Raw genomic sequence first — 12028 nt, forward strand, 5'->3', positions numbered from 1 at the left:
TAGAGACAGGGTTTTGCTATGTTGCCCAGGCTAGTCTCAAACTCCTGGCCTCAAGTGATCTCCCACCTGGGCCTTCCAAGATGCTGGGATTATAAGCTTGAGTCACAGCACTAGTCCCAAGATATATATATTGATCATATATTGTGCCAATTATTTCTCTAGGCATCAGAATGAGTATAGTAGTGCCATAGATGGCAGCTATTATTCCTAATAAGTGTTTCTGAAATTGAAACAATGAACAGAATATGATAGGTAATAAAGGAAGAACAGTAATTGCCTATGAGAGAATGCAGGATCAGAATCAGAGGACGTAACTTTCCCAAGATCATGCAGCTGATCATGTGTTAGAGGGTTGCTATCAACCTAAATTCCTCTGTCTTAAAAGCCTAGGCCCTTTCCATCATAACCTAAAAGGGTTAGGGTGAAGAGATCAGGATTTAGATAATTGGGGAGGTGCATTCTAAAGCATATAAAAAATCATTGTGAGGTATTAGAAAGAACACAGATCTTATTGTGTACCAGTTTTAGGTTTCAATTCGAGATTTCATAACTAGATGATTTTGGGCAAGTCACTTCTTTCTGAGCTTCAGTTTTTTATCTTTAACATGGGGATAATAAAATGTATCTTGTTTGGTTGTTGTGAGGATTAATGATGCTATATGCAAAGTGTCTCGCACAGGGCCTGGTTTATAATAATCCTGATAAATATCTAAATATAGATAACCTTGATTTATGAAAGTGAACTCCCTATTGATGGAAGTATTTGAGCATTAACTTAATCAACAGATTCATTAAATACTTAATCCACAAATATTTCATCGACAAATAAAGTTTATCTTAGAATAGTCTACGCCTGGGTGGGAAGTTGGACTGGATCACGTCTAAGTACTAGGACCAAACTTGAGATTATATGACCTTTCTCCCCTTGTACCTGTTTAACTTTGGGTGTGTCTAATTAGGCTTTTGTCTTTCTTCATAGGAAAGATGAAGGGGAGGCCTGGGTGAGCTGTCATCCCCCAGGTAATGCCCACAAATCTGTATGCACTCCCTTAAAAGAGGAAGGATTTACTACCTTTAAAAGAAAACTTCCTACTTTCTCTTGGCCCAGCCTCCTTGCACAGTGCTCATAGTCTGCAAATGTGCTTCACCAGTCTGGACTATATGGACGTCACCCCATTCCAGGGAAAGGCCTTCAGATTGGTTTTGCATTTGGAACCCAGAGACTTATTCATGGAGATATTACTAATGAATCTTAATCAGTCCCTTATTCCTATGCTGTTGTATTTAAGCAGTTTTATAGCTTCAACTGAGACCTTCCTGATGATAATTTCTAGATACATAGCGCTAGTCCTGACCTCTCTTCAAGTTCAAGCAGAGATTGAACAGTTGTCTGCTAGAGATTTTTGCTTAAAGATCTTGCTGTCATCTTAAATTACTTGGCTTAGTGATAAAATCCAAAACCAAGCTGAGCACATTTGTTGTCAAATGGTTTCTCTTTCTTGATTGTTTTCATTTCTTAAGTTACCATCATTCTTCTAGGCATTGTAGGGAAAAACCTAGTTATTTCACCCTGCCATATCCAGACAGCTCCCAAGCCCTATGAAGTTTTCCTTTGAATGATACTCTGTCATTCCCAACCATTCAGTGCACATTATGACCAGTGTGATACTATTCCAAAAACAAATCAACCTTCTTTCTAAATTCTGTGAGAAAGTTTAGTTCACTTCAGATGCCACTGATATATTTTATTTCTATAAGAAATAAAATTTGAAATGTAGAGTCTTCTTTTTTGTGGGATGGGAAGGGCAGGGTCTCTCTCTCTCTCTCTCTTGCCCAGGCAGGAATACAGTGGCCCAATCATAGCTCACAACCTCAAGCTATCCTCCTGCCTCAGCCTCCCTATTAGCTAGGACTACAGGTGCATGCCAACATGTCCAGTTAATTTTTTTTAATTTATTTTTTTGTAGAGATGGATATAGCTGTGTTGTCCAGGCTAGCCTCAAACTCCTAGCCTCAAGTGATCCTCCCATTTCAGCCTCCCAAATTGCTAGAACTATAGGTATGAGCCACCACACCCAGCCTAGGATCCTTTTTTGAGGATGCTGCACGTGTGAAGAGGATAGTAGCTAAAAGATCTCACAGTCCAGGGTTTTAATTTTGCTTTAAAAAATGGGAGTAATTGAAGAAAGCAATTTAAAAATATAGGTTGCGGGGCCAGGCGCGGTGGCTCACGCCTGTAATCCTAGCTCTCTGGGAGGCCGAGGCGGGCAGATTGTTTGAGCTCAGGAGTTCGAAACCAGCCTGAGCAAGAGCGAGACCCCGTCTCTACTAAAATTAGAAAGAAATTAATTGGACAACTAAAAATATGTAGGAAAAAAAAAATTAGCCGGGCATGGTGGCACATGCCTGTAGTCCCAGCTACTCGGGAGGCTGAGGCAGGAGGATGGCTTGAGCCCAGGAGTTTGAGGTTGCTGTGAGCTAGGATGACGCCACGGCACTCTAGCCCAGGCAACACAGTGAGACTCTGTCTCAAAAAAAAAAAAAATATATAAGTTGAAGGTAGAAGAAAGAAGAACTGAAGAACCAATTCTTAGAGGGGAGAGAGGAGATTGAATTAAGTCAAGAGACTAGGAAAAAAGGTGAGGTAAGTGCAGATAAATGTGTGGGCATGGACATAGAAATTTGTGGGTAACTTACAGCCTCAGTTTTCTGTATGAAGTTGGAGATAATGTCAACTCTTAAGGACGAGGGCCTTTTGTTTTTGTTTTTAAATAACAGCTTTACTGAGATAAAATGTGTGCTGTTTACGTGCTACTTTACACACATTGTTTCTTAAAATCTTATCAGGTAGGTACTGTTAGGATTCTACGATTTTTTTAAAACAGCTTTATTGAGATATAATTCACATACCATAAAGTTTACTTTTTCTGTTTTTTATTTATTGATTTTTTTTTTTTTTTTTTAGAGACAGGATCTTTTTTAGAGACAGGATCTGTCACTTAGGCTGGAGTGTAGTGGCGAGATTGTAACTCACTGCATTCTTAAACTCCTAGGTTCAAATGATCTTCCTGCATCAGCCTCCTGAGTAGCTAGAACTATAGGTGCGTGCCACCATACCTAATTTTAAAATTTGTAGAGACAGGATCTCCCTCTGTTTCTCAGGCTGGTCTTGAACTCCTGGCTTCAAGTGATGCTCCTACCTCAGCCTCCCAAAGTGTGGGATTACAGGTGTGAGCCACTGCACCTAGCCTAGGTTCACCTTTTTTAAAAAAAAATTTTTTTTTTTTTTTTTAGACAGAGTCTCACTCTGTTGCCTGGGCTAGAGTGCCGTGGCGTCAGCCTAGCTCACAGCAACCTCAAACGCCTGGCTCAGGCGATCCTTCTGCCTCAGCCTCCCGAGTAGATGGGAATACAGGCATGCGCCACCATGCCCGGCTAATTTTTTCTATATATTTTTAGTTGTCCAATTTCTTTATAATTTTAGTAGAGACAAGGTCTCCCTCTTGCTCAGGGTGGTTTCGAACTCCTGAGCTCAAACAATCCGCCCGCCTCGGCCTCCCAGAGAGCTAGGATTACAGGCGTGAGCCACCGCGCCTGGCCTGGGATAATATCTTCTTTAGCCCATATCACTGTAAAAGCAGTATTCTACTTAGGCAAATTTTCCAGATTACTGAAGCTTAATCCTTTACTATGTAATTATGTATATATACTGTAGATAAATACATATATGCATTCTGATCTTCACCTTTCATTCTGGAAGAATTACGTTTCACAGCCAGTAGAACAGGTTGAGATAACTCTAACAGCCCTCCTTACAAGTGCTATATCGTTTTTCTAAATCTTTGTTTCTAGTTTTTAGTCTTTCAGTGTATTCCCTCTCAAATTAGGTTTCCTAGTCTAATGTTCTTTCCACTTAACCAGTCTTTTAACACAGGCACCTATTTTTCTTTCACTGGCCAATTTCATGAACATACCATTTATACAGATGCCTGAATTGAATCTTCAAGGAAAAAAATGTTCTTCTCATTTTTTGAGACATGCTTCTTTTGTGCCTTAGGGAAACCATCTTTGTATGGCAGCCTGACTTGTCAAGGAATTGGCCTAGATGGTATCCCAGAGATTACAGCTTCTGAAGGATTTATTGTGAATGAAATAAACAAGGTATGTTTTTAGTCTTCTAGATGGCACAGTGTTCAAAACTATGGTAGTGCCCATATATCTACTTTTGATATTTTTACTATTATCAGTGAGCTGTCATCTCCACTTCATTTGTACAATAATCATAGTTTTTGCCACCTTTGAGTGTCAAGAGTTTTCTTCTTCTCTTGTATTTACATACAGTTTTTTTAAAGAATATGAAGGGGTGGGTTTGTGAGAAGGGGTGCTCAGTTTCCTTTTTTTTTTGTTGAGACAGAGTCTTTGTTGCCCTTAGTAAACTGCGGTGGTATCATCGTAGCTCACAGCAACCTCAAACTCCTGGGCTCAAGCGATCCTCCTGCCTCAGCCTCCTGAGTACCTGGGACTATAGGCATGCGCCACAATGCCCAGCTGATTTTTTTTCTTTTTGGTAGAGATGGGGGTCTCACTCTTGCTCAAGATGGTCTCAAACTCCTGAACTGAAGCAATCCTCCCGCCTTGGCCTCCCAGAATGCTAGGATTACAGATGTGAGCCATCGTACCCGGCCACATAATACTTTTAAGTGCAATCAAACTTCCTCTTATTTCCGTTAGACCAGCTCTGATAATGTGAGCTACGTGTATAATTTTGAATTTTCTAGTAGCCACATTAAAAAGATAAAAAGAAATAGATGAAATTAATTTTAATATTTGATTTAACCCAACATATTTAGAATATTATTTCAACCTGTAATTAAAATAAAAAATTATTAACAAGATATTTTATACTTTTTTTTATTAAGTCTTCAAAATCCCATGTATATGTTATACTTACAGTATATCTCAATTCAGACTCTAATTTTTTATTGGAAATACTATATTTAGGTTTCATAAAATTTATAGTTGAAAACATAGAGTCACATGTCCAAGTAGTTCACTAACCTGATGTGGCTAGTACCATATTGGACTGCGTAGACTTACAGTCTGTGTCTGGCAAGGCTTTGGTGAAGAGCCTACATTAATAGTGCTTAATAGTTTTTCTCATTTATCTTTGAGGTGAGTAGATGGCTAAGCTAAGTGGAGAACCCATGATTTGCCTTTTCTTACTCATTCTGACTGCTGTAGTCTGTGTACTCTGTTGAGATGATTCCCAAAGGGTGGACCAGCCTTTTTTGTGTGTAATTAAACTTTTTTTAGCTGTAAAATATTTTTAGTATACTGACAAGTATAGAGAAAACTTTGCTTTTTACGTAGGATGTTTAGCAAATGTTCATTCATTACCTTCTTTGTGCCAGGTAAGAGACTACATGTCATTATATATATTTTTTTGTTCTCGTCTACTCTGAAGAGATAGTATATATTTTATATTTGTTTTTCATAAGTAGCTATGGGTATTGTATAACAGTGTTGGAAGATCTGAGTCTAAGTCTTAGTTAACTGCCACTTATTAGCTATATGATTTTGGACAAATAAGTTCTCTGAGCCTAAGTTTCCTCATCTATGAAACAGACAATATACTGCCTCATAGGATGGTTAATAAGTAGTGAGACTTCATATGGATCAAACTGCAAAATAATTACAAAAGATAGTTTTGGTTGTTTACCATAACAATCCTGTGGGATTGGCATTTTAAATGTCCATTTTGCAGATAAGCAAACAGACTCAGAGAGGTTAATCCCTAAATAATCGAAGTCAATTTGACTGTATGCTGGAATTGAAACCCAGTTCTAATGATTGTTAACACTGCCTTGCAAACCTGCATTTTTCCCAGGCATTTTGCCAGTATCCATCTACAGCCTGGGGGCTGACTTCTCTCTTTCCTTCATATTCAGACCTGGATACAATCCTTATCTCTTCTAACATCATTGCTAATTTTTGCTGTGATCCTGCTGGGTGGGTTCAGACAGTAAGTTGCTTATAGTTGAACATTCATTTGTTTCTAACTGCCATGAGTTACTTTGCTATTTCATATTGCTACATTGTTCTATTAAATAGTAAATCTGTCATTATGCTTAAATGCCTAACCCTGGTGGATTAAAAAAGTTTGACTTTGAATTTTATCTTAGCATGGCATATTCACATTTTTTTCCTCTTAGATTTTGTCTATTTTGATACCTTCTGCAGTTTTTCTTTAAAATGTTTTCATTAACATCATGATTCTCTACTGCTGAGGTTGGAAGGTAGTTCAACATTTATCTTCCTCTGTAGTCTGTTTATGGATTCAAGGTTGATTTGCAGTATTAATAAGCAGGAGAAAAGCACTGATTCTTGAAGTCTGTCACATAATTAGCCCCAAAGAAATGTATTCTTCTGAGAGCAAATGCAGTCCTTACAGAGGCCCAAACACTAAGTTTTTGGAGCTCCTTGCATCCTTGTTGGTTGAATATTCAGCCAAGAGAGTTTAGCTGACACTTTAGTTTCTGGTACAGTAGACAGTTCCAAATCCAGGTCAGCTCTCTTGTAGCTGTAGGCTTTGTCATGCAGTTAGAAGCAAAAAGTCATTTAATGAAAAGCCTGCAGGCAGCCAGGCATGGATATGCTGGCTAAGAAAAAGTACTGTTTGCATAGATAGCCTAATTGTCTTTTTAAAGGAGTAGATGACCTGTAATAAGAGCATATTGACTTTCAGTGATGAGAACATTATGATTTTGAAAGTGTTCTTTCTAACGAACTGTGAGGACCTGTGCTTGTTGGATATAAAGAGGTTCAGAAAAGTCCTGATTATTGAAGACATTTTCATTGTCCTGCAGAATTTCCAGAGACTTTGAAGTACTACTGCAGAAGAGATAACAGGTTAGGGGCCCTTTGGTGGGTGCAGCTCCTCAGCTCCTTACAGGAGATATACACTTAGGTGGTGGTATTGGTATTGTGCTGGTTAGAGTAAGAGACTGTCATATTGCAAGAATCCTGGAGGAAGGATTTACCAAACCTTTTATACCTCTACACATGCTACCTTGAAGCGCCAGCATATTTACCTGAAATGGTTGCAAATGGCCTTTAACAAGTCATGTCTCCTGAATCTTACATCAAGTTCTATGTATACTTACCTGCTATGCTACCATTGTTATTTTGCTACAGTAGCTGAGAGACAGGTGATAATGACTAGGTAAAACACATGGGGCATCAAAATACAGCCATGTGACAATGACCAGTGTATGAACATGTACAGTTTAAGTCCTAGGTGGGAATAGGCACTGCAAACCTGACCTGGGCCTACACATGTTGTGGGTGTACCGTAATCTACTTCACCAGTTTTCTCTGGTAACTGTTAATGTCAGTAGTCTAACATTCTTTCTGAAAGTTCTGATGGGCAGCAAGTTTACTTTAGACTTGTCTTTTAGGTCCTAGGCTTGAGGGCTAGTGCTACGTTTCCTCACATCTCTTTATGTACTCTTCTGCTGATCCTGTTCCTTGACCCACTGCTAATGGAGAATATTGGTATTAGATTTTCTTCTAAATATTAATGTTCTCATGCTTGTCAGTTGTATCTTATTGGTGGTCTGTTTTCTGTGTAACAGATTATTTCAACATAAAAAGATAATGGCATCTCAGTGATACCAAATTACATTGCAGCCCTCTGCAGTAAAAGGACTGCTGAGCTGTGGGGGAGGGGCAGTTTTATGGGCTGGGAGGATGAGAGAGGGTACACTTAGAAGGTGAGAATTTCCTGTACTCCTAATGTTTTCTTTAAGAGGCTTGAATTACATTGGAATAGCTTTACTGATGAATTTCATCTTTTCCTCTTTGTATAGAAAAGCATTCATATTTCATGTCCAGAGGAAAGTGCATCTTCTAAGTTTTTGGCACCATACACTACTTTTTCCAGAGTTCATACAAAAAGTGTAAGTATTTTGATAAAATGAAGAGAAAATGTAATGCCATTGTAATTTTTCATTTTATGTGCTTGTCTAGTGCTATAAACATTCATAATTAATATATCTTTCATTTACTTTGTACTGTAAAATGATACAGCTGATGAAATGTGATGTGCTTGGCAAAACTGGTCCTCGAGTCTACGTGGAATATTTGTACAAATTTAGTCTCTGGTAATCTTAGAGATTATATGAAATTCCTTATATATGTATTAGCAGAGGTAGTTACCAGCTTTTGCGTAATGATATAATAGCTGATGCTCACATAATATACCACTGCTCATGTTTTATTCCTTTGCCTGCAGGACAGGGACATTTTCTCAAAATTCCAAATATACCATGTTGAGGAATATTTTCGAAGATCTTTGTAATAAAGCCTTTACTACCGTGGGATTTTTTGAAGGAGAAGTGAGAAATTGGTGGATAAACTGATTGTTTTAAAACTGTCCACTCCTTACTGTGTGGTACATTTTTTAAAAGAGCTACTTTTTTACCCTATTTCAAAACAAATACATATTTAGTGATGAAAATTTAGAAAATTTAAAAGAAAGTGAAAATCACTCTTATTTCTGTAACCTAGAGATAATTTTTGTGAACTTTTGTTGTATACCCTTTTTTAATAATAATCATAGTAGTAAAGCTAATGTTTATTGATTGCCTATCAACCAGCATGCACCATGGTAACTACCGTGAACTAAAATAAAATTTTAAGGCTCACCGCTCCCCCACCTGCTGACCGAATGGACCCCCTCATGGCCAAAGGAATATCCTAAAACTAAATTGTCTGCCACGAGGAGGGAGGTCAGAGAGGCCTCATCATGCCCCCATCCCTTCTTGGGGACATCTTTTGTAACCCATTAACAGGCCTAAGGGTATGCAAGACAAACCTGCAGGTCCTCAATTTACACAACAAATCTATGTCTGGTGGCTTATCTTTGATAAACAGCTCCTTATGTTAAAACATTCCAAGCCTTTAGACAAAGCTTCATGTCTTTAACCAATTACAAGTCAAAGAATCTTTAAACCCACCTATAACATGTAAGCCAGCACTCCCCACTTGGAGATGGCCCACCTTTTTGGGCCAAACCAATGTATGCCTCCCATGTATTGATTTATGACTTTACCTGTAACCTCTATCTCCCTGAAATGTATAAAACCAAACTGTAACCCAGCCACACTGAATCCACTTGCTCAAGACTTCTTGAGCATGACACCTGGTCATGGTCCTCAAATTTGGCTCAGAGTAAATCTCTTTAAAATTAAATTACAGAGTTTGGCTTTTTTTTCCATTGACACTACATATTATTCTACTTAATCCTCTCACTGGCACGCGCCTGTAGTCCCAGCTACTTGGGAGGCTGAGGCAGGAGGATCATTTGAGCCCAGGAATTTGAGGTTGCAGTGAGCTGTGATGATGCCAGTGTACCCTAGCCCAAGCAACAGAGTGAGACCCTGTCGAAAAAAAAAAAAATCAGTGGACTAATGAAAAGATAGTGGATTTTAATGTACATTTATATATTTGAGTTAAAATATAGGTCTTTATGTATCATTTTAAAATTATTTCCTACTTTAACTGAATATTTTGATTAATTGACCTACCACTGACCCCTGTCCCTTAACTAATAGGGCTTTTACTATATTGCCTTTCTACCATTTTGATTTTATTTCTTTATATTCTTGTCAATCTTTGGTTTTCCTACTTTCTACCATTTTGATGTGGCTAACACTGGGAATTAGATTCTTTTTTTTTAATTTTATGAGTTTGAGAGATGGTATTTCATTGTTATTTTAATTTGCATTCCTTTGCTTCACCATGGATTGACCACTTTTTCATAAATTTGTTGACCATCTTGATGTTATTTGCCCATTTTTCTGTGTGAATTTTTTCTGTGTGAATCTTTTCTGTATTGTTAGAGCTCTTTTTAAATTAAGGGAATTGATTCTTTGTCATGTATTTTGCAAATAGTTTTTTCTAGCTTATTGTTTATCTTTAAGTTTGTTTATGGTATCTTTTGACATACAGATATTTAATATTTCTGGATAATAAAACCTATTAATTAAATTCTTTATAGTAACTGCCTTGGGATCCTGCTTAGGGTAGTCCATGATTTTATTTGTATTACTTTTAATTGCATAGCACATTCAGTAAGAGCACAGACTACAGAGCCAGACTCCTTGGATTTGAATGCTGATTCTACAGTTTACTAAGCGTGTGATCTTAGGCCAGTTGCTTAACCTCCCTGTGCCATAGGTTCCTTATCTTAAAAAATGAGGGTAAAAATATTCATCTCTTAGGGTTGTTATGAGGACTAAGCAATTAGAATAGGGTTTTAGAACATAGTAATCTAAGCACAATAAAATGCTTATAAGATAAAATATAAATGTAGTATTTTGTTGAATTTTTATGTTTTATTTTTTACATTTCAATTTTAAAATGATTAGCTAGTCACAACACTATAAAGTAATTCATCCTTTATCCTTGACTTAAATTGTCATCCTTATCTCATATTTAGGATTGTCCCATTAATCTGTCTGTTCTTTTGCCGTGACTAAGAAATAGTTCTTTAGCTTTGGACTCGGACTTAGGTTTGTATCCTGGCTCTGCTGTGTCACCTTGAGGAAATACTTAATCGCCCCTTAAGCCTCAGATTCCTCATCTGAAAGCTAGGAATACTACCTAACTTCCAGATTTTTAGGGGATTGTATGAAATAGTGTCTATTACATGTCTGGCACATAAGAGATACTTAATAAATGTTAGTTTCCTTTCCTCTTTTCCTTTAACAGAAATTTTTATTAAGGAGATAGCTGGTATGACCTATAATCTATTCTTCAATTCCTGTCACCTTTTAAGAAATAGATAGTTTAAACTTAATTTCTTTTTAGGGCCAGGAACTGGGACCCTGATGATAGGTAACAAAGATAAACAATACAACATCCCTGTCCCCTTCAGTGACAGTAGATTAACTCAGAAGATACAATACAATATATCAAACTTTCTTAACCTTGGCACTATTGACATCTTGGACTGGATTCTTTATTGTAAGGGGCTGTTCCATGCATTGTAGGATGTTTAATAGCATCCCTGCCCTCTACCTACAAGATACCATTGGGACATCCCTTCCCCTATCAGTTATGAGAATCAAAAATGTTTCCAGATATTGCCAAGTGTCCCCTAGGGAGCAAATTCACCGCTGGTTGACAGCCACTACAACGTATGAGCATAGTGCTAAGGACTACTGAGGGAGGAAGTGATTCACCTTTTGGGGGAGTTGGGAAAGCCACTCACCTTTCGAGAAGTGGTCATTTTTTAAAATCATTAACTATGCCCTTTTCTATTTCTTATTCTGTCTCTTATTTGAGCTTACTAAGAGATGATTCATCCATTTATTAATCATCTATATTGCAGGTACTCTGCTGAGCACTGAATAAAATGAATAAAACTGGCCTTGGAGAGCTTACCTTCTAAGGGTATGGGGTTAGACAGGATTTGGTGGTGACTTGGATGTGAGATGTGAGAGAAAATGAGGAGTTGGGATGATTCCAAAAATTTTGGCCTGAGAAGTGGGTAAATTGTGGTGCCATTTACTAATTAGAGGAGGAACAGTTGTATTGGTATGGGACAGAGGGAAATAAGAGTTCTGTTTGGACATGTTAAGTTTGAGATGTCCACTGTAGCCAAAGGTAGATTCCTAGCAAGCAGTTGAAAAGATGCCACCTATATCAGGAAAGAGGTTGAAGTATGTTTCTTACAGTCAAAGGAGCCACTATTAAGTTGATAGTCCTTTTATTCTGAGGAACCAGAATAAAGAAGAAAAGTCTTAGAAAATGTTAGAGCTAACTCATATATCCCTATAGTTCTTGCCAAATCTATTCGTTATAGTTTAATTGGCACAGACCAAAGTAAAATGGAAGTTGGATAATTAAAGCCAAAGTCCCTACTTTTTTCTCAATAATTTAGGTCATGTGAGAATCATTGTTGCTGGGAATATGTCTGGAATTATATGTTTCATTCCCACATTTCTGGAACATTTTCAGCTGG

At 37.6% G+C, this 12028-nt stretch overlaps 1 protein-coding gene across 1 annotated transcript in view; it reads left to right on the forward strand.

Moving 5' to 3' along the window:
- The window catches only part of PAAF1 (proteasomal ATPase-associated factor 1), a 58347-nt gene that overhangs the window by 6484 nt on the left and 39835 nt on the right, over positions 1–12028 (forward strand). The window contains exons 2-4 of the mRNA XM_012645571.1: positions 980–1020; positions 4058–4161; positions 7869–7958. Coding sequence (XP_012501025.1) covers positions 980–1020; positions 4058–4161; positions 7869–7958 — 235 coding nt within the window. The remainder of the gene's footprint in view (positions 1–979; positions 1021–4057; positions 4162–7868; positions 7959–12028) is intronic.

This window comes from Propithecus coquereli, unplaced genomic scaffold, assembly GCF_000956105.1.
Source record: "Propithecus coquereli isolate 6110/MARCELLA unplaced genomic scaffold, Pcoq_1.0 Scaffold235, whole genome shotgun sequence".
Taxonomy (NCBI): domain Eukaryota; kingdom Metazoa; phylum Chordata; class Mammalia; order Primates; family Indriidae; genus Propithecus; species Propithecus coquereli.